The 24386-nt window shown below is 39.2% G+C and overlaps 1 protein-coding gene across 4 annotated transcripts; it reads right to left on the bottom strand.

Annotated features, from left to right (window-relative positions):
- Nucleotides 1–422: 422 nt before the first annotated feature.
- pms1 (PMS1 homolog 1, mismatch repair system component) lies at nt 423–24147 on the bottom strand. 4 transcript variants are annotated; one of them, XM_049594712.1, is made up of 13 exons: nt 24084–24147; nt 22954–23097; nt 22223–22405; nt 21939–22041; nt 19542–19705; nt 12676–12792; nt 10405–10527; nt 10142–10288; nt 8709–9547; nt 2963–3430; nt 2628–2758; nt 876–1036; nt 423–797 (listed from the first exon to the last, which is right to left on the bottom strand). In XM_049594712.1, exons 2-13 carry the CDS (start codon nt 23083–23085, stop codon nt 597–599), a joined length of 2769 nt encoding a protein of 922 aa, XP_049450669.1. In that variant the 5' UTR covers nt 23086–23097; nt 24084–24147; the 3' UTR covers nt 423–596. The 4 variants fall into 4 exon arrangements, with proteins under 4 accessions (XP_049450669.1, XP_049450670.1, XP_049450671.1 ...); XM_049594713.1 differs by having other exon boundaries at nt 24010–24143; XM_049594714.1 differs by lacking the exon at nt 10405–10527.
- Nucleotides 24148–24386: the final 239 nt, after the last annotated feature.

The raw sequence follows: 24386 nt of genomic DNA, 5'->3' as shown, positions 1-24386 counted from the left end.
TATATATATTAAAAGCATAATTATAAGGCTACGAAAACCAAACAAATTTTATTTTATAGCGATTATAGTGATAACATATTAATAGGTAGAATATTCAGATTCAGATTCAGATTGACAATAAACCATGCCAAATATTACACACTGGCCCTTTAAGCAGCCAGACAACAGCAGATGCTAAGGGAACATTTCCTGTTCACACTCGTCATCAAGACTTTCTGAGCCAGTCGAAGGATTCTAACTTACATCCTTCCACAGCAACTAGCCCCCCCCTTTTTTGAAGCTATGTGAAAAACAGACAACACACATAGTCGTCAGTAATTATGTATTAAATTAAATGTTATGTAATATATTGTGACGTGAATGATGAAAATGAAAATGAGCAATTTGAGGTTCACAAGAAACATGCTTCATCAAAGCACAAATGTAGAAAAATACTTTTATTTTTATGTTCTGCTTGTAACAAAGTTGGACATCATTTGAGCTGAATGAAAACAAATGAGTTAATTTACTTTGGGAATAATCAGCTGCATTAAAATGAGACAGCTGCTCCATTAATAATTTATTGCTGTGATTATTTTTATTGAGGCGTCTACTTTTCACAGCTCTAAAGGCTTCAGCAGAACTTTAGCTTCCTGGTCTGTAGTAGGGATGTCAGATAGGTGTTGGAGAAATGGTCGTCCATGGATGCAGGTCCGGTTGCTCTCAGCGAGCTGCTTATCCATCCGTAGAAGGGTTTCCTCCACATCTTCCCTGGATAACTTTGTAGGTAACTGACGGGCAAGTCGTACTGCTTCACCCTGTGGGGCAAAGTCGCAATTTAGATATTTAATAAAACACACAAAAAAACTGCAGTAATGCCATTGTTAATCTCTCACTTGTAGGTAGTTTGTGACTTTAAGTGGCCGGCACTCTTGCACGGTCCTGGCCTTTCTGTGAAGAACTGCAGTCAGGATCTCCCTAAGGTCCTCCACACCGAGGAAAGGCACGCAGTCTGCCATTGCTGTCACTTCCAGATGTCTCTCGGCTGACGTGAGGCCTTGCCAAAACAAGCAGAAAACAAGGATTAATATACTCCAGACGCTACTACTATCTCCAGGAAAGAATAATAAATAAATATTGTGGTTTACGGCCGGACTGATGACCAAGTCAAACAAGCAAAGGGCCAAATGGAGTGTTAAATGACTAATAGAAGCCCCAGCAGACTGGAAGGAAGTTGTCTTGTAGGGTGGAAGAATGATAGCTTCTCATTTCATGAGGAAATACTGCAAATCATGCACAATTCATATTTCTGATACACGACTTTGGATTCAAAATCAACTCACAGAGGTACAAAAAAACCTGGAGGTGCAGAGGCAGTTATATTTCTTAAATATTTCTGTGCAGGTTGTGTTGCAATAAATTTGTTGTTTAAAATATATGTAGAGAGCAATAACTGACAGTAACAAACTTCCTTAAAAGTTTTTGCAAAATAAACATGACACGCAAACCAATCCTAGGAAAAGGATAAGGTATGCAGCAGAGATTGTGCAATGAAACCATCTTATATATGCCGCTACCTTCAGTCCCATGCACACCCACCGAGGCTGGCAGTGCCAAATGAAAATTCCTTGAATTTCTTAAAGGGCAACCATTCTCATCACCTGCACGCTGGGGTACAAACCCCACTGTGAGACCACTCTGTCAGGCAGAGAGCCAATGTCAACTGAGGTGAACCATTCCAGCAACCAAAACAACCAACGCTCACAGGACACTGTATACCGCTCTGCAAGCCAGCTGAGAAATATTGTCACAATAATGATGATGAAGCTGACAAAAACAAGTTTAATTGGAGTTATTCTGATTTGTTTTACATTATAATTTACACAACCTTTACTTTTTCCCTAATTTATTAGAGTATATACATGATTAAACTACAATAATGTATACTGTAATTATCAGAGCAATCTGTCAGTCTAGATGCATCAATTATCTTTTCTTATCAGTTACTTTAATATCTTGTACCAGCTGCATTAAACAACCTAGTTGTTCAACATTACCAGATTATTTGTTAATATGGCTCATTTCATAGTATGTTAATTGTAAACGTGTGCTTATTTCAGAGATAACTTGTCACAAAACTTTACTCCTTGTACATGTGTGCAAATAAAGAAGGTCATGTACATACTGTATGACTATGTTGTTATAATGTGTCAAAGTTGTTATTACACGTGTCATGATCAATTATAAAAGACCATGCTTTAATTACGAAAAAACAAAACATGTTAAGGTTATATCACATTCACTATTTCATCATTCATTGTTGTTCATGATGGACTAATTTGTTGAGGGAATGGGAATATTGAGTCGTACCACAACTAATCCGATAAACAGAAACTCTGTCAGAAATAATTGCCTGTAATCCAGTTACTTGGGACTGTATGTTTGACATTTCTAGGTGACTGGTGAACTATGACATTCAATGAGGGCAAATGGCTCTAACATTTGTTGAATAAAACTGGATGATCCATGAGACCTTTAAACAGCTAAACTCAAAGAAAGAGAAGCTTGTAATCAGGTTCAGAGGAACACAACTGGCAAATTAATGTTCAATCATATAAGACTGCCTCATACAGTCTGAATTTTTATACCTGGAGTGAGTTGGATTTTAAACCCATTAGCCACAAGCCTGGGATCAGAGAAGAGGGCCCCTCCATTTAGCTCAGGGCTTTGTTTCTCCATGTTGCACAAAGCTTCAGTATATTCAGCTCCCCCTAGATTTCTATTAAAAAGAGAGACACGGACATGTTTAACATACAACAACAGTGATTATATCATACATTAGAAAAGCTTTAACAGAAACCAAGGATTAGGATTTATTTGTCTTAAAAACTGTCTCAAACATACTGTATATGTATGTAAAGAAATATGATGAGTGTGCTGTCAGGACTGGCATTGTGCTGTTAAGAAATGAGTGATACGTTACCCATCTGTTAACTGTATAGGGTTCTGCAGACTCACTGCTGGAAGTATATTATTCTCTAGGAGTCTCTTAAACAGCAAGGCCTCCTCCACTCGAAATGGGTTTAACAACATGAGCCTCTGACCACATAAAATGACCCAGGCGCTCAGAGAGGCCAGCCGGTTTACAAGACGGAGGCCCCGTGGCACTGTGCTGCTCTGGGATGAAAGGCGCTGAAGCTGCAGCCGAAGGGCAGCTACACTGCAGGGGAGGGGCTGCGAGGGCTTAGGTGCAGGGCTCCTTGTCTTCTTTTGGGGCTGTGCAGAGAAGAGCTGGTCTAACAGCTGCTGGTTGGACAGTGGGGCCTTGCGTTTCTGGCCCTGTGCATGTCCCCTTGGGGTGCTAACGCTCGTCTCTCTGGGGCCTTCAGCAGAGGCCAACTTGGTCCTTTGGTCGTGGTGTTCCAGGTGTTTTCTTGCCTTCTCCTCATACCTGCAGAGTTCAACCAAGTCTTTTAGAGCCACAACAGTAGCAAAAACACTCTTAGAAATCTATTCATACATGCATTGACTTGGAGATTTGTAGAACAAAAACATGCTCAAGCACCTAGGTTAAAAACCTGGCACTTGGCACTCTACCAAAGTCAAATTTTAAATTCAGTTTACTCATCATGAGGAGCAGGGCTAGCTATCGCCACTGCCTCCCTATATCGATTCGATTTCGATTCACAAGGTTCTGATTCGATTTCTGATTCAATTCATTGATTGATGTAATATCTATTCAATTGGGATATTTCCATTACAATACCAATTCTCAGAGAATAATGTTGTAGATTGTACAAGGAATGATTTTAAAAAAGAATAAATTCAGAGCAGGGTCAGAATTGAAATTTTTTAAATTTAACAAAATGTATAGAGCAGCAACAGTAACATTACAACAGCAAAGTCACTACATAACTACATAACACTGGCAACATACAGTAAATCATTTTCCTGACATTAAAATAGGGTACTGAGTGAAATTTAGAAAGAATGAAAAACACAGACAGTCAGTCAGTATTAGTCCTCCTGTCCTCTGTCTTCCTCCCTCTGCTGCTGATGGAATCACCGCCTGCAGGTAACATTACCGCTGGTAAATTTGGCAAACTAAGCTACACAGTTAGACATTAACAGCTGTTGTTGTTTGAGTTTGTTTGTAACAATTTGCTATTAGCTGAGCTAATGTGCTTAGCTTGTGTAAAACATAACACAAACAGCTGTGGATGAGAGAGTGCAGACAGAGCAGATTCAAATATCGCTTTCTACATGTTAACATGTTTATGCTTGTTGAGCAAATTTATTGATAAAATATTGCCTTTTCACTCGCGAATGATTTATTACACTTTAAGTAACAAACGTAGTTAGTGTCATCTTCACTCAACCATCCCCACAGCGGCTTGTCAGCTCTGCTGTCTTTGTGTGAGTATGTGGAGAATCAGCCATAATGCACAGACAGCAGGAGGTAGTGCTGCAGCACATAAAAGTAAATTACACCAAAACATTAAAAAGTACAGATAAAAGAACTGATAATGTCTGATTCTATTAATATGACAGTCTTTGATAATTTAAGTCGGGGCCCATTTAATGCCGGTGAGATTAAATGGATTAAAGTGTAGTGCATCTGTGGAAAAAGGCGGATTGTAAAAGATCGATCTGAAATTTTATGAATCAATATTGGATCATTCAAATGAAGATTGATTTGAATAAGATGAATCAAGGATTTTAACCTAGCCCTAATGAGGAATACTGCTCATTCTGTGTAAACAGTGGTAAAATGTATTCTGTTGCTCTGAAGGGAGCTCTCCAAAGTCTGAGAGAAAATCCTAATACTCTCATCAAGGTTATCCTGATAGGGCTTGACACTTACATTTTTTAACAACAAGACAAGGTCAAAACCTTGTATATGGAATCAGTAAGTTAAGTTATGACCAAAAACTTACAGGGAGAGTCAGTGGTAGTGTCTATAATAACTGTGGACAATTGTTTTTTCTGTTATTTCGCTATTTCAGTCACATGCCATCACACCATGGACAGGCAATGGTTTGTATTACTTTGTTAAACAGACCTAGGTTGCATCCCATGACAATTATGAACAGTAGCCAGCAGTTGGGAAACAAGATTCGGGAACTTTACTTGAATCTTGAGGAGCTGCAGTGTTTATTCATGGACAAGCTGAAACCTACGATGTGCATCTACTACCACTTGACAACGTAACTGCTCATTTCTCCTGAGCTCTTACTGCCAACACCTATCGGCTTTGGGCGCATCCACCGTCACTCTCTCAATCTCCCTCCGTCATTTGACCACATACTGTTATTCTGACACATACGCATCAAACTGTGTCAACACCCTACAAACCCAGGATTAAAACACCACGTTTGAAACACATACACAGGAAAATATAAATTTACAAAGAAAAATCAGTGGCACCGAAGGTGCAATATTTTTGAGCTCCACCTAAATTTCTCAGTAGAGATGCAACAATTGATCAGCCATGACCTGCGACCAGCCGATCAGTCCCATTCTGTGCCACTCAAATAAACGTGAGCTTCGTGATTGTTTACATCGGGCACACAGCAGCATAGACACACAGTGTTGCCAATTTGCTGACTTTCTCGACAGATTTAGCGACATCTTAGCGACTTTATTTCTAAAAAAAAAAAAAAAAAAAGACTAGTGACTAATTTAGCAACTTACTCAAACTATCAGGATAAAATGCTATATATACTATATTATGATTCATTCCCATGTATGCTGCTCAGAGTAACTGCAGTGACCAGCTCTTTTGCCAACAGTGCCAGTTCTCCCCCTCTCTTCTTGCATCTTGCACACAGTGTTGGGTGGGCAGGGAGATGCCGCTCACTGCAGGAGTGGAAGTTAATATAATGAAATATACACATCTTTACATTTTTGTAAATAGACACTGATTCATTAATAGTTTTGTATAAAGAAATAGATATATAAATAAATACACAGTTTAAGACAGATTTGACTCTATAATAGGCCTATGTGCACAGTATAGACTAATATTTTCTTTGATTCTTCTCTGATATGAAAATAATTCAACTGAGCATATATAGAGCTGTTGCACCTGTTTTGTTGTGAGAAAGTGAAACATGTTAGATAAAGAGGAATACACTGAAATTTTATTAGTACAAATAAGCTTTGCCCAGTAACCTGGAGCACTTTTCTATTTTGTGTTTGAGTGAGAACAGGTCCTGTAACTTGGTGCAGTTTTTAAAAAAATGCTATAATAGTCCCTGTTTTATTACAAACATACAATTAATTTTCCATGAAATAAAAGTTGATAAATGTTTGTGTTTGCTGTCGCTTACAGTTCTTACAAGAAAGAAAATTGCTACTGTTTGAGAGGCAAAGACGAGATCATTTGCAGTAAAAAGTGTAACGTTGGCCATTAGCAAAATGTCAAACTAGATAATAAAATAAAGTTCTATGGCATACTTGTCCATGTTTTACAAAGGTTTTTAACATGAGCCATGCCATACAATAACAGCAATGATTTCACACCCATACAGGGATAGTAATATACAGCTGTTCTTTTTTTGTTTTCAACGCAATGGTATCGGACTGGTACTCAGTGCTGGCTGATACACAAATTCAGGAATCAGAATCAGGAGGAAAAAATGATATCGGAACATCTCTAATATTTAATGGAGGAGGCAATGGCGTTACCAGCGGAAACACTGTTGTGCCTATTCATTTCGAAAGAGCAATAGGGTGACTCAAACTTCACTGGCCAGTGGTGCAACTTCATCATTCCTTTATTAACTTTCAGGGACTCAGTGGAAGATTTTTCGGTTCTGTAGGGCTGCCCCCTGCTTTGCTGTGGTCCAACCAAAAAGCCGGTGTTTTGGGGGCTGGACACATACAGTACTGGGAACTACAAGTCAGGATATCTCTGTCTCTGTTGCTTCAGTTTTGACCAATCTTCATTTAACCTGTCTCTTGTCAGTCCCCCAACTTTATGGAAGGATTATCACTTAAATGTCTACGTTATGCATGGTATTTGTGTCAACAGCATTTAAATGACTACATTTCAAAATGTAGTTAAGACCTGCTTCACACACAAATTATGCTGGAGAAACAGCAGTAACATGTAACCTCTGCATCTAAGTCCACCTAACATCTACATGCCTTCATCACTAAATGAGTGATACACTGCTGCTTAGCTGCCATCTGTTGTCGTCTACCTAGAACAAATTACAATATGTTCTAAAATAAGATTTTAGATACGAAGTACTACCTTGTTCTCAGTGCACATGTAAACAACATGTTGAAAATTTGATAAATCTATAGGGTACTTTCCTCAGCAAAACAGTTTGCCAACTCATGTTTCCATAGATCTTCACATGTTAAGCATTAGGGCTCACACTTCAGCACCCCATTATTCAAAGAACCTGTTTCTTGAACTTGTTCTAGTGTAATTCCTAGAAGTGGTATGCCACTTAACAGTGGAGGTGAAAGGAGCCAAGTCCTTGCCACATCCTATTTCATGTTTAAGACAGCAGTACAGCAAGGCGGGATTCTAAACAGATGTCTTTTTCCATACACTCTTCCATACCTTACATAAGGCCCCAACTACTGCTGATACACATTTTCCAACTTTGCAATTACTTTAAATTGGTATGCAGTAATTTAACATAATTGGGTTGAAGTGCCTTCAGCACAGTGTACTGGTGTTATTCCATAATGCTACTTGCTGAGTAGCTCAGTGGCTAGAGATCAGTAGGTAGCACAGTTTGTACTTTTTGCTGACGTGTCCATCCATCTGGACCATTATAAATAGTGACAAGATTCACCTCTTCTCCTATTTCATAATTGATTTTAACACGATCAGTTGACCAAACTTAGGAGTTGCCAGTGGTTTGTGCACTGTGCTGTGCTCTCTGACCTGCTAATAGCACCATTTTCAATTTCTTTTTGTGTACTGAGATCTCAAACTTGAGTGAGAAGCAAATGCACATCTTTAGCCTGGAGAATGGCACACTATTCTACCAAAAATACACATATCTCTGATCACCATATGTTTATATTTTGTTTGTTTTTCAACTAACTCCATCCCTGTCTTACCTTCATTAATGTAAATCCTTTGACCCAGAAGGAGCAAGGGTCAAACACAAACACTCATTACCTCCATCTGTCTTGTGCCAAATCTGTTCTTGACTAGCCAACTATGTGTCACTCTTCATACCACTTGTGAAGTAAGTGTAGGTGAGATTTTAAAGGACAAGAGACTGGAACCTGAACCTGAAAACAGTACGTTTAGATATTAAAATTCATGTTGTGGTATTGGAATTGGAAATCAGGAAATATCAGAGACTGTGTATAAAGGGAAGAGTGAATTCATATATCAGTCAGTGTCTCTATGAATCAATGTTTAGGGACTATTGTAGGTATGGGAAATAAAGACAATTTCAGTTGATTTGATATTCCCATAAGGTTCAATAAAGTCTGCCACGTGGTCGATGGTATACTCTGGCAATAGAGGACATTTCACCATGAGTGACACCTGCTGCACTGCGGAAAATGTCATCTACCTCAGCCCCTATTAGACATAGTTGTCTGGAAATTAGAAACACAGCTCATATCAACAAAATTTCCAGACTAGGCTTTACACATGCAAACGACAGGTCAGACTTTCCCCCCTCTCTCTGCCTTGCAAATAAGAAATGGAAACAACTGCTTGGAAAGGTGAAGGTCTGGAAACTCACTTCTTACGGTCTTCCTCCCTCAGATTTTTCCACCTCTCATGAACGGTGATGCTGATATCCTGCAGGCTGGCTGTAGGCTTCTCCCTGAGGATCTCTGTTCTGGCCTCCTTCTCGAACAGGGCGGCAGGAGACAGTGGTGCCCTCATGGCACGGTTGCTGATCAGGTCGTAGGCTGTCAGAGCAGCCCGCTTCTCTGTTATAGCATTGAACATCTTTTTGTTAGAGCTGTCTGGACACTTGATCTCATCTGAGTCGGAATTATTGTTCTTTGAGGGCTGGTGGATTCTGACGGGCAGTAAGGGTTCTCGTGATACAGGGTCGGTCAAAGCCGTCCCCCTGCTCCAGTCTTCAGCTGATATGTGGTCTTTGCTCGCATCTGCACTTGATGCAGCATTGTCCTCAAGTCTCTCAGAGGACTTGCTTGCTGAACCTGTGTCTGCTGTTGGGGTGCAGCTTTGAGCCATTTCGTCATCACAGAGAGAAAAGTTAGACTCAAGTCCAGCTGGGATTTGGTTGATGATCCAGTCCTCTGCTACAGAGGATGAAGAGCTGCCGTTTGAGGTCTGGCAGTCCAATGAAGCAGCAGTGCTTCCTGCTGTTGACAGAGCTGTTTCGCTGTGGTCAGGTACATCTCCAAGGATGTTACCGTGGTGGTTGGTGAGACTGTCATCCATGTCTTTACTTTGTTCATTGTATGATTGTGAAGCATCAGTCTGCGAAGGACTAGATAGTGACAGGGACGTCTCATGACTGAGGTGCTTCTCAGCTGGTGGGTCACCACTGGGCCGATGGCCATAGACAGAAACCAGAAATATCTCTACTGCCATCAGCACAGCCTCCTAAATTTCAGACAGATCATAAATGGTAAAAAAACAACAACCAAGGATGCACCAATTTATCTACCAATATTCGCTCTGCTGACTGGTATTACCCTATCCACAAACAAGATGACATTCACCGCTGGAAGTGGCTGATGTTTTTCTGCTGTGTCACATCATTTTTACGCAGGATAAAAAGCAGGGCTCGATACTAACAGCGTCCCATTGTCTTGTGGACAACAGAAAACATGCTTGGGACAAACAGAGATCTTACTCTCAAACTTAAATAAATATTGTTGTTTGAATGAGAAATTTGTTATTTTTACAGCAGTATAGAATAGATACTGGAGAGGGAACTGTGATAAATAAAAAGAAACAAACTCAAAAAAATAAATAAAAAAACCCATCAGTTTTGGCTATCGGCTGAATTTTAAACATTGGAATCGGCCCAGAAATTCACAATCGGTGCATCCCTAATATTAATGGTACACAGAATTTAATTACCAATCACACCTGGCAGATGAGGGGTTTTGGGTTTATTCCTCTAATGGCTGGACCATGACTAAAATTACATCTGACCAAATTCTATCCAAATATAAGAAGTATCATAGCTACCTTGTTATGAAGAAGAACCTGGGTCTTGTCTGGTGTCAGATTGATGTCGACTGAGGATGGTGGGACCATAATTTTAAGCATGAGGGTGGGGTAGCGGTTTCTGGCCTGGTCATCTGGATACTGAGCGGTGTAGTGTTGACGCACCAACTGATGATCCATCACAGGTGTCCATGTAAACATGAAATATAAGAATTGCATCAGATACCAAAAAAATTATTAAAAGTATGAATTGTGTTGTGCTGAGCTATCCAGAACGGCTCTACCTTCACTATATCTTTCTGGTGGACAGGTCGGTTGTTGACAAATATAAATGTTTTGTCAGGGTTAGATGAGCTTGTAGAAGAGTAATCTGCTCCAGGCTTTGGAAAAAAGCCATCTAAAACAATCTGAATAAAAAAAATAAATAAATAAAAAAAAAAGAGATAATATTAATGATCCAACCGATAACCACAAAATAGGTGTCATACATAAACATGCCAGAAAAAAATACAGTGAGGAAAATATCACACTACTTAACAAATAACAGTGTAACTACTAGTTCTGAAAACTTGAAATTACATGAGCTTTATCATCATTACATTTTCAATTAGGACGGCACAGATGATCCATTCCGCTGACAGCACAACTGCACAGCTTGTAATGATGCCATTAATTCTGGTTGTGTGCAAGGAAACAGGCACTCAGCATCTGTCTCAGCATACTGCACATACACTGTCCTGGCATAATCAGGACGAGTAGTAAAGCTACATTCCCTTAGAGGTTCACTACGTTCATCTCATCAACTTCTTTACATATTCGATGTATATAGATACCAAACTTCTTTTCACACAAATTTGGACTGATGGAGAAAGACAGGCAGTGAGATGCCTGAGTTTGTTTTATCAACATGCAGGCTCCACTGTGAACTTGTCCATAGCATGTTGTACATGATCACCTTTCACCCAGACTCATGCCAGAGGCAGTTCTCATGAGCTAAAATTGATGACTCGACATAAAGCTGAACAACTGCACAACTCCATTATGAATGTAAGCTAGTAAGAAATTATGGAAAGCTATTAATGTGCTACAGATTGCAAGCAGCATAACTATGCTTTTTTTTCCACATAGCCTCGGGCTCATTATTAGCAGCAACGCACGCCAATGAAGTTAATAAATGAACTGCTGTTTCAGGTCGGGGCACATATGCTTCTCTCTATTTCTGCTCATTAGGGTCACTTTATGAGAGCACGAATGGCACCTCTGGCCCCAGAGGGCCGCGGCTATGCGTAGTCATGCTGCCAAAAACGAGTGTCACATTTTGTTCTGCAGAGGAACAGCTCTTACAACTCTCCTGGAGCGAGGCCCCGATGAAATTGTCAACCTGGTTCCCTTGATCACTAAGCTTTGGTGTTGGGGACAAAGAGGAGAAAAGTTCTCTTTCATTGCTACAGGGAGTAAGAGGAAAAGGTGAAAGGTCGTTCTCATAACTGGGCACCAAAGTGCAGCAGCAAAATAACAACAACAAAGACGGAAAATGAGAGAGAAACAGGGTGAAAAGGGCTGCTCCATATCTGTCAGACTGGATTACTTGGGAGCCTCGCAGCAGGTACGAGCCACATGACACCTATCGTGACCAAGCAGAAAGTCACCGCTCGACAATAATTCGATTACAATCAGCACAGCAAAGCTTAGCTAACAAAAATCACTCACTCTTCATCAGGAAAGAACTCAAGAAAAGGGCAAGGGAATAGCTGGCCTGCCACCAACTGACCACATTTGCTGGCTTCAGCCCAGGCCTTCAGGATGAGGTTATTAGCTCACGGTCAAGTATAACGTGCATGCTCTCATTTGGTCTGCAAAAAGCATCCATCTTAACTAGGCCTTAAACCAATTAGGCCATTCTAAAGTAAGCAAAACAAATAAGACGTTGAATCATCATTTATTTCCAATGGAAATCAACTCGTTTCAAACTTGTTTTTTTTTAAGATTATTAGTACTTATGTCACACAATGTCAAAGAACATTTCTGAAACACGTAAAATGACATTATTTCAACCACATCACCATATTTTTCATTGAATTTGACTAAAACTAAATGACATGTCAATTTAGGATGGACTTGTTGACAATGACATTTTCTAAGAAAGTGTGTGTCTTGTGAGGATGAACTTCCATAATGACCACACAATGAAGGGCAAAGGGGCATGGGAGTCACAGTATGAGAGCAAAGAGTGCAAGTTGTGGACACAAGGTGGGAGGGGTAGCATGCAGCTCTGTGCCAGCTCAGCCGTGCTATGTGCCTGTGACACTCATCCATCGGAGTGCAATGCACTCCATCTCGTCTCTTCACATTTATGGCATCCTTTGTTACACTGTTCAAGGGTGACTTTGTCTAGCTGAGCAATGGTCCATATGACAATCAAAAAGACTTAACTGTATCAAACTGACTTATCAACCGTGTTTTTTTAACTAGTGCACATGCATGGAGTTCTGCCAGCAATGTTATGAAAAACAAAAGAAAACTCTCCCCTCTCTGCATATTTCCCCTTAACTAACCTCTGGTTGCTCTTGGTGATGGTGGCAAGGGAGCAGGTTGGCAACGGCGCCGGCCCCCAGTGTAGCGACGAGGGCACTTCTATGATCAGCCACCTTGGCCTTCTGCCAAACCACCACCTGCAACAATATGACACCAGTCAACTTCCATAAGTCCACATCAGGCAAATCACACTGCGTAAACACCTGTCAAGATAGTAACTGGGCCATGAAGCAGCCAACATATCTGGAATTCATACATTTTATTTCTGTCAAGAGATTCGATAAGACATGGACAAAACCAAGCATGTTCATATCAGTCTACATCAAAATTTAGGACGGGGAACATGAGGAATATGAAAGAGTTGTCGTTGCAAAAGTAAAAAAATTAATGGGTTTTTGAATTAACATTCAAAAATAAACCATATTACTCCAAATTAACAAGAACTGTTTGAAAATGCCACACGCGACAAATACTCATAGATACATTGCTGTGAAAACAGCCGGGTCGACACATTCAACATCAAATCTTAGGGACTCTGTAATTATATCACTGATTCAAAACATTTAGTTTATTATTCTATTAAGGGGGAAGAGACACAAAATGTCAACAGATAAATGTATATTTAAAGGTCATGATAATTTTCCTAAAAATTGACTTAGATCATTTTGAAATTATATGAGATCAGAAAATAATTCAGGTAGAAAATATGTTGACACCAACGAGTGTGCTTGTAGTTTGTGTCCACCAGTGAATATATCTCCTGGGTGTTGATTTCTAAAAGCATGCGCTCTGTTGCAGGGCATGTCTCGGCTATTAAATACGCAATTTGGCACATGTAAACGGATCACTCCTGTAAACAGTTCCTGAAGAAGCTGTGAAACACGACACAGGCCGAATAGCAGAGTTGGAGATAAAGGATAGGGGTAACTGAGTGCTGATTGTACGAAATGGGTTCACTACGTTCCTGTGACCACCTCGAAACTGATTTCTAAGAGTTATATGATGGTCATGTGGTCCCTCTGTGACCTGCACCACCTATACACTTCTGTGTACAAACTGGCTGCAGCCTGAAACAGAATCTGGGTTTAAGTCTGCAGCTGTGTTCAGCAACTTACTCAGGCATCATAATCAGCCAAATCAGTTCACAGTCAGCCATACTTGTGTTTGGAACACCTGACAGTGACGCTTAGCTGTGGTGGTAAAATGTATACGGGATAGAAATATTTAATTGCTAAGTAACTCCATTGCTGATTAATCTAATGTTACATAATTGAACAACCCAAAATAACTGGCTTTTTTTTTTTTTTTTTTTTTACTTGTGCACATCAACAGTCTGCAAGCCTGTGCAACCCAGGGGACATGTGATAAAAAGTAACCAAACACAACTGTCTAAAAAGATGCTAAAAACCAAACTTACAGAAATTATTTTGTTATTAATGCAAAAACATGCAACCTCAACATAACTTGTATGATAATTAAATCTGATGTTTAAGTCAATAATAAATTATGTCAATAAAATTGGACATTGTGGAATATGATGCATTGCTTCAGTATGTGTGTCCAATATCACAATAGAGAAAACAGTATGGCACCCACTTCCTGATTACAAACTCTCATATTACAGCTACATAGTGCACTAAAACATGTTTCTGACATCATTTTTGGCAAGAAATAGGCAACAGTAACAGGAATGGGTACCAAAACCTGGTATTGAACAGGCCCCAGGGACAAATTATTAAATATCATAGTATTGGTACATTATTATTGGTTGGTATTGGTATAGTACATTATTAGTTCTTTTATCGGTACTTTTTGAAGTTTGATCATTCTATAGCCTCTCCCCTGCTCTCTATGTAAGGGCGGACCTCTACATGAACGCACGCACACACATACATATACAACATAGGGTGAAGTCAGCGAACAACAGAACTGAGAGGCCGTGATAGATAAGAAGGCAAGGTAACTTGAAAATTACTCCACTTTGTGAGCATTATTTACATTACTGTAAGTAATGTAAGTGCAATAAAACTTTTGCTCATGAACAGCCAATACTTTATTAATACAAGTGTTCAACAAGCAAAAAGAGCTGACAGGCCATGGTGGACATGGTCGAGTGAAGATTAATCAAGTTGACATTGACTACACTCTTTACTGTAAATGCAATAAATCATTCGCGATTAAAAAGGCAATACTTTATCAATAACCTGCTCAACAAGCATAAACATGTAGAAAGCGATTTATTAGTCTGTTGTCTCTCATTCACCTGCCACTACCGTCACGGTTTCACATAAGCACAATGCACTGGCTCAGCTAATAGCAAATTGTTACAAACAAGCTAAAACAAAAGCTTACACGAAATAACTGCTTAGCTTAGTCTTCAGTTATCTTAAAATTTGGCTAATTCTTGTAAACTTAGCTGCTGGCTGTGATAAACCAGCCCCTCCTTCATCTACCAGCGCTACCTGCAGGCAGTGAATCACAGCAGAGAGAGGAGGACAAAGTGCAGGGAGAAGACCTGATACTGACTGATGACAATTAAACTTCACTCAGTGCTGTGATGTCAGGAATATTATTTATATAGCGTTTTTTTTTTTAATATACTTTATTAATCCCGAGGGGAAATTCAATTTTTCACTCAAATTCAATTACACACAGGTCCGAACACACACATGCACAAACTGGACCTATACATACACTAAGTGGAGAGATGTCAGAGTGGGCTGCCCATGACAGGCGCTCCAAGCGGTTGGGGGGTTCAGTGCCTTGCTCAGGCAGTGCCCAGGAGGTAACCTGGCACCTCTCCAGCTACCAGGCCATGCTCTATATTTTGGTCCAGACGGGGACTTGAACAGGCGACCCTCTGGTTCCCAACCCAAGTCCCTATGGGTTCCCAACCCAAGTCCCTATGGACTGAGCTACTGCCGCCCCGGAAACATTGTAAACATTACTGTTGGTACTCTAGAAGCAACGTAATTATATCTAAAATATCCAATTGTAATCCTTCCCTAAACGTATTCTTTTTTAAATTAACACATTTTCTAAAAAGCAACTATTAAGTAATGAAAAAGAACCGATACGAGTATCAATAAAATACTGAACTGTGGGCGGTACAGATTAGAGTGACAGGCGGCATTTTCAGCTGTGATTGTGCCACCAAACGTGGGTGTTTTAGGATGATCTTTTCCTAACCATAACCAGGTGATTTATGTGCCTAACATGGGCCAACATTTCTAGCATTTCCTTTAGAATGGTGGCGGACAGTTATCTGTTTGCTGAAGCCACTCTTCGTCAACTTCATCATTAGCTGCTATCAAACTCCCAATGGATATGCGCCCGCAGTGTCTAAAAAGCAGCTCAAAAACTGTCCTGACAAATTTCTGTTCTTTCTCAGTCTGTCTGCACTATTGATTAGCTCCCGCTACAACAAATAGAGTGCTCCAGGGATGACACTTTTCTGTAGGCCAACATAGATATTAGTAATGTCCTGGTTCCCTTTTCAAAAAGCCCATGGAATTTTTTACATTGGATTTTAGATTACTGCAGAAAATAAGCTCGGTGGCAAACAAATGTTTATGATACTCACACATTTTGTTCAACAAGATAACCTTCATAAATGAACACTACTTTTATGATGTTTGAAATGTAAATGCAATCACTATAAGTAAAAAGCAAACAATAGGCAATAATTAAACTACACCATTGTCGCATGACTTAACGTCACCACCACAGTGAGGCTATAAAGCCATGTAGCCATGTAGAACAAACATTAAAGTCTCTGTGTTAACCATAGACCTTATTTCAGGTGTCTAACCAAAAACCCATTTGAAAAAACCCGTTGACTTTGAGCTGAGGGGACCAGGAGTGCTAAAATGCTAACTTATTTCCAGGTTTTAGGGACTCATTCCTGGGGCATTCTTTATCTACTGCTAGCTGCCCCATGAGCTGAGCCCGACCCTTGCACTTTGACCTGATGTGATGAGGTTGTAACGTCAGTCCAGAGGAATTAACTAGATCTGCACATTTTCAGCATCTTTTTTTCATATATTTTCTGACAGGTACCTTATCATACGCTGTTCAAACGTTAAAACAAATGTTCAGGTAGCCCAAGAGATAGTCAACTATTTACAAACTGTGTTGTTCCATCCCTTGTCAATAGGGGTGCTATAGGACCCACCTTTCTGCACCCATGAGTAGTTTTAATAAAATCAGACAGAACCTTAGTTTATATTTGATCAATCTCGAAACCTGTCAGCTATCGGTCTAACAATGATAGGCCTCAGGAGCAATGGCTAATATTTCAGGCTAGTCCAGTGTATCCATTGGATATCCAAGCCAATACTTCCTCCTCTGTGCGCTGGTCATTTCAGTTAATATCTACAAACAATTATCAGCAAATGAATGCACTTAAAAATATATATATTTTTCAAAAATCAGCCTATGGGTTCCAAGGATTAGCATTTCTGCCAGTGCATTCTGCCTGTCCACACGGACTGTTTTACTTGCCCTGCAGGTTTCTGACAGTGGTTTCAATGTCTTTCTTGTTTGGTTAATTGCTTCCATTTAAGCATTATCTGACATTTTGTGTTTGCAGTACTTTCCATAAATATATATATATATATATATATATATATATTTATGTATATACAAATACAAAACCACCACTTCATATTCAAATTTTATCTATGGAAACATTTTTTGATGAAACTAAGTTTTACCTCAGCAGGTCTCACTGATTTGTCATTACCCTAGAGGATATTAACATAGTTAAACCCTAAGTGTCCTTAATAAATATTAGTGCAGCAATGACAATTTGGTCAGTTTTGATAATCAATTAATCATTTGTCACCAAAAAAACGTTTTATATCACAGTTATTTGAACATGTCCTTGTTTTGTAATAAGCACTGGCAAAAGCTATTTGAAGATGTCAGGCTGAGCTCTAGGAAACTGCACAATTTTCTGACACTGTATTACTTGATGAAAGAAAAGATTGCAGATTGGATTAATCAGTAATAAAAATAAGTGTTAGTTGGAGCCATAATAAATACATGTACTAAGGGTTGTCATTTTTTGTTTTGAAAGGGAATTAAGAGTCCACCGACTTATAACTGCTTAATAGCTTAATAGCTGCAGATACATTCTGTTGTATGCATGTAATTTCCAGAATTTTTCTTTCTTATAAATGACTTAAACTTTTATCGAGCCAGCACAGATTTATTAACCAGCACACACACACCTCTTTCTATCGGGTTAGTCAACCTATCCTTGCTTGGCTCAATTAAAGGTTTAGTCTGTGTGTTTCTCAAGTGCCTCTGCAAACCAAATTAATATTTTCCATCACACGTAACGATGTCATAGCTCACTGAGGCTGGAGACGTTTACTGTCTTCAAGAAGGTGTTTGACTCATAATTTAACTGATAAGCTCCTGATTTTTTTTTTGTGTGTGTAACGTAACTGGCTTTTACACATTGGACACAAAATCTTTAGACAGGCACAAACATCAAGCTCAACTGTCAAAGGGAGCTGTGCACACTGTGAGGTACGAGATATTCCAAATTATCAAATGAGCGAAATGTACACAGGGAAAGCCCTTTATTATCTAGGCTTTTTGTATTTGTTTCCCTCCTCTCATTTGTCTTGCTGTTATTACTGTTGGTATGTTTTTTTTTCACTTATTTAATTATTGTCAATAAATACAAACTGTCCTTTGGTTACAAATAATTATTAAACTGAGTTATATGTTAAATAAGCCGATCAATACAAATATATTCTGCTCAAATAAATTTCACAAAGTCTCAATTTCCCTCCGCAGCACTAACCTCCATCATCGCATATAATTTTTATTTCATGGACAGTTAATAGTTCCTCCTGGCGCTTTATTATTGATGTTGTGTTTTATTGATGTTGTGCATTATTTTGCTGGAAACAACATTTTTTGGAAACTGCTTTATAAATATCATGTATTATTAGTATTGTGTGAAAATGTTGAGGAACAGTGGACTTCATGGAATCAATTTTTACTCTCTGAGATCAGACTGACATTTCTGTATGTATGTGTTATCACATGTAGTATGTGATCTTACACAAGCTCTCAGTGATTTACATGTTGTCAGTGTTCTTGGTTAAGTTCGCCACATATAACAATATACTGTCAAATAAAAAACTGATGGCGATCCTGAGCCAGTGATGTCAGAATAGTCATATGAAGACTAATGAGGACACCTAGTGGTTGCTGTGTGTGGAGGACTACACACTGGGTTACTTTTCAGGACAGACTTCAATCCCATTAAAACCTCAACGTGTTCTTTTTCCCATTGCCTTAGTATCGTACACTTCACTGCAGACTTTATAGGTGACTATTAAAAGCTTGTAATTTCATCCTGCCAACTTATTTATCATCTTGAATTATGTCTGAAGCAACATAGCCCACAGACACTTCTCTCACCACTCCTGAAGCATAATCCACTACTGTTGTCCACATCTATGCTAAGATCACAGGCACAGCTACCAACGTAGCTATTGAAGGGGCAATGACACAGCAGTGTACTCAGTCACTTTTTAAAATATACCAAACTACAAACCTTTTATAACATTTAAGACCACAAGAGATAAGTGTTTGATTGCATATCACTTTAAAGGATTCGTTTAGCTCATTTGTGAGTGGCTGCTGGAAAATTAAATAGATTCTATAATAAATTTAACTTTACCTCCATTTAAATTCTCATCAGTCACCACTGTTGACTGTACATAATATATAATATAATTGCATGCTGCTGATGCACAGCTGCCAGTTACATCTGGCATTACCTTCAGATTAGTCACCAGGGAAAGCTGTCAGGAAAGTTTTTCTTTACTAACATAAATCTGAACAGAGAGGAGTTACTGACCTTATTGTGAACAAGTGTGACTCTCAAGTCAGGTTTAATAATGGCATAGGCCATCAGCAGGTCCTGCACCTTCTTCAATTCCTCCTTGCACTTCTTGGTGGAGGAATAGTACTGCCGTCTCACTGGAAGATTCTTGAAAAGCTTCAGTACGCTCACTGTTGTACCTGTAAAACACAAAGAACAGAGGTGTGCAACAACTTAACACATAAAATGGACTTTTCCTGTAACAAGGCTAAAGGACTCAGGTAGACTAAATCTGACTAGACACTGGACACAGTCTGTGTTATTCTGAAACTTGTCGCAATAAACACCAATTTTGCCTCCATTATTTCACGCAACTCCTTTAAGAGCCAGCAAATAGTTTGTATGTTTCACTCATGATTAATCATATTGCAATTAATTTGACAGATATTGCAATTGTGAGCATGGTCATTTGCTGAGGTCCGTACCAAACAAGCATGTTCCCTTACATTTGGCATATGATATGTAGGTTGGGGCATCTCTGTAGTACCACAATGTATTGTTTATGTATGTTGTGACATATTTTACCTTCATCAAAAAAAAACTGTAGCTCCTGCGATTTGGATATAATATTTGGACATACTGCAATTTCAGTTACATTTCAACTGACTGCGCATCCCTACTTTTGGGCTAAAAAAACAATTTTTCACACACATGAAGGACGCATTGCCTCTCTTTTTTCCTAATGACATCATTTTCAAATACATCAATCATAGAATATCTTTCTACTGTTTTTCCCCCAAGATATTAATAGACAAAGAATAAGACCCACCCTGCAAGCAGTGTGGAGCTACTTTGCACTATGATTAAAATGTAGACTGGATGTCCCTTAGCACTGGGAGAAGGCTGATACAGGTGGGGAAAAAAAATCCCAAATGGATGGATGTGCAGAAGGACAAAGACAACAAACACCTGGCAACACCACTCAAAGTTGTCAATTTCCAAAGGCAAGGAGATAGGGCCTCTAGGGCAAGAGGGAGTGCCAAGAAAGCAGCCTCTATTTTGCATCAGGCCTCTGCTTGAGGGATGCAAGTGAACCTGAAGAAAAAAACTTGTCTTTCCAGAAGAGGTGGCAGTAACCTCAATCTGACCAGACTTTGTTCTCTTATCAAGAAAGACAAAAAACAATTTTAGAAAAAGAAGTCACAGTGCCCTGGGAAGAAAAGCTAGCCATCTCTCTCCAACTGAAGAAAGCAGAGTATCAGGATTTGATTGATGAGGCTCTTGTCAAAGGATGTCACGCAACCTTATTCCCTACTGAAGCTGGCTGCCACGGTTCCCAGCAAAGTCAGTGCTCTATTTCTTACAAAAGGTCAACTTGGAACCCAAATAACTTAAGAGAGCCACTACAGAGATAGCCATGGTGGTTGAGACCAGCTCAAGATGGTTATAGTTGATGAGAACCTGCAGGTGGAACCCTTCTGCAGGCGAAGACTAATTTACTGCCCCACTCAGCAACAATGTACAGGGCATGCTGAGGAGTGAAACACTTGTGTCTCTGAGATACATGCTGAAGATGCAGAAGTGTAACAACATGAATGCTCTGACCACCCTTACACAAAAGAATACTGCCAAGAAGAGGAACTGCTTGTAGCATCTTTGATGTTTACTTCACTTAACCCACTCATGGAAATTAGTAACTTCATATTTACAGTACAAGAGAAAATGTGACTGCTGCTAGAGCCACCATTATGCAAGTTGGTGTCTAAATCTGTCAGTGTGACATTGTGATGCATTTCCAGTTAAGCAGTGTTCACAATGACTACATGTACATGCACAAAATATTCCATTTTTTTTTTACCTTATTCTGATAAAGACAATATTCCTACTAAGCTGTTTACGTGGCTAAAGAAAATAAATATTCCACTAAAATTCCTGTTTATAACAGCCGTACATACTCCTATTAACTACTATTAACATGCCCTAACATGACATTTATCACATCAAAATATGGAAGAGTGAAATGGCTGGAGCTAGGAGCATAGCACCAAATTCTGGGCCCTATGCAGAAGCTTTCTCTGAAGCTCCCTGCCCTTCCTCTCTTGATCCATGTCTCTCTAACACAGCATTTTAATTTTTCTTTTACAAAGTCAGTTTGCTGGGGCACCTAGTAGCTCACCTGGTAGAACTGATGCTTCATGTACTAAGGCTATGCCCTTGCTAAAATGCTAAATTCAGAATATCTAAATGGAATATGCTGTTTACATGACCTGCATCAAATTCAGAATATTTTCATATTCACAATAATAGTGGAATATTACCGTGCATGTAAACAAACTTGATGTGTGTATAGTTCCACTTTACTATTTCATTATCTAAAATAGGACTTTGGTTTAGTTGTCCACTAAAAGACTGATTCAATTATTGGTGACTTGCCTTGACCTAAGTGAGAAGGCTTCTTAGAAACAATCTCCCCTGTGAAGTTAAGTGTGTAGTGGGTGCTGATGTCATCCTCCTCTGTCTTTGTAATAACAGCCACCTAAAAGAAAAGACAATGAAACACTTTATACAAGTATAGTTTTAAAACCTTGATGTTTGTGTCATTCCTCATATATACTGATCACAGAGTCATCAGAGTCGTCATACTTTTCTTCCCATCTGTCTTGTTTTCTTTTCATTTGACTGTAATTCAGTGACTACAATTGTTAAACACTTCTCACCTCAGCCACGGCACAGATGGAGCCCAGTGCCTCTCCTCTGAAGCCATATGTCTCAAGTTGCTCCAAGTCTTCGTGGCTACCGATCTTTGAAGTAAAATGTGCCACGGCCATCACAGGAGTATCTTCAGCTTTGATTCCATGGCCGTTATCACGCACTTCTATCCGATCCAAACCATAGTTCTCCTGCAATATGAAATTGAATAATACTGTAGACTGCATGTGCAAGTGGAGGAAGGAATCAGTACTGTGAGTTGTGAAGATGTAAAGGCACACTTTTACCTGCATGGAAAAATAGAGCTATTCTCCAGGATGTTTATAGCAATGTGTTGTTTCACACTATGCTTTACTTAGATATTTTACTTATTGCATTATCCATCACAACAACAATCTTGCTGTAAATAGGGAAGAAAACACTAATTGACAAGGGCAGTTATACTTTAAAAAAGCAAATCTGGTGACTTTAGAGGTCTACCACTGCAGTATCAAAAAAACACAGATTTCAAATTCTGAGGATTAACTTGCTGCACTGCACAGTTACAAGAAATATTTAATAAAATGAACAAAAAATAGACTCATGCATCTAGTAGGCAACAACATCTTTATAACTAAAGCCTACCTTTGCTATACATATTGTTTTCAGCTCTATTGAGACAAATCATGCTATAAACAATTCCACTCAATTATATTTTACATTTCTCCTTATTCTTAAGTCTGTCATTTAGACACTGTACCATTTTAACATCAATGCTTGAGGCCCCAGCGTCCAGGGAATTTTCCATCAATTCTTTCACAACGTTCACCACAGAGGTTATGACCTGGGAGCTGGACAGCAACCGCACAGTATCTGGAGGCAGCTGCTTCATGATTTCGGGTGTCTGTTGAAGAAAAGTCCCCCATACATTGGTGAGAACAAGCAATTACCAGTACACACAGTTGTTATTATTCATGTTTTCAGATAGGTCCAAAAGTCTCCCTGAGCCAGATGCCTTGCTGGCCTTAACCCAACACCAAAGAAATGCAAAACCAGAGTCATTCATTACAGATTATCAATTGCCCACTTTCAATTGCAATTAGTATTAGTAGTATTAGTAAACATGAACAACTCCCTCCCAAATCAAAATCCAAAAACTAGAGTGCTAAAACTCAAATTTGTGACGCCTACAGGTGTAAAGTCTGGAGCTGCTCCATACACAATTACTTACTATAGATGTTCTAGATGACACAGAGAGCACCCAGGGAAATGCTCTGATCATAAAGATGCGTTTTCTGATTCAGAAATGAGAACGCTACAACAAAATAAAGCTCACCTGGGTATAAAAAAAAGAAAACAAATATTTTGTGGTTGCACAAAATCAGTCTCCCGTTCACTGTTTATGGAGCAGCGCCAGACTACATACCCTGTGGTGACACCACAAGTTAGAAACTTATTTCTCTGGTTTCTGGCTTTAAGAGAGAGTAGCTCATGCTCAAAAATACTGATTGCACATTCCTAGGCCATGGAAATAACACTTTGCAATTCTTAATTTAGGCGGTGTTTTCCTTTAAGTTTTACGTTATATTAGAATTTGAGAGTGACAGATACCTACAAATGCCAGTTTACTGTTAAACGAAACACATTTAGGCATAAACAGTTTTAATACAAAAACGTGATGTGACGCTGAACACCTTAATAAAATAGTTGGAAAGCATTTATCAATAACGTTAGCTAACCTAACCGCTATGCAAATTATTTGAGCTGCTCATACTCATTAGCTGACCATTAAAAACCGTATTTCGCCAAAACTTACTTGGCGACATTACAACCCATGATAATCCTAATACGAACGTTAAAAATAGCTAAATTAAATGGCTGAATACTGACTTAGACGAGTCCTTTTGACTGAAGCCGCCGTTCAATCTTTCATAAACAACTGGCACGAGCAACACAGCGGAAATGACCTAATTCCCGCCCCCATCATTACACGTTGATTGGTTAGGAGTGACACGAGGGCGGGTTCATAAGACTTTGTAAAAAAAAATTCCACCCTGAGTTCAGACTAACAGGTACTACTATTTTTTTTTTTATTATTCTTTATTGAACAAGCGTAGTGAAGACATTAACATATACACACAGTGCAAACCATACCAGGGGTACATATATACAGAGAAAAAATAATAATAAAGA

The sequence above is a fragment of the Epinephelus fuscoguttatus genome, linkage group LG13, assembly GCF_011397635.1.
Source record: "Epinephelus fuscoguttatus linkage group LG13, E.fuscoguttatus.final_Chr_v1".
Classification (NCBI taxonomy): domain Eukaryota; kingdom Metazoa; phylum Chordata; class Actinopteri; order Perciformes; family Serranidae; genus Epinephelus; species Epinephelus fuscoguttatus.
Note: the sequence above shows the minus strand (reverse complement) of the source record. Positions and strands in the feature narration are given on the sequence as shown.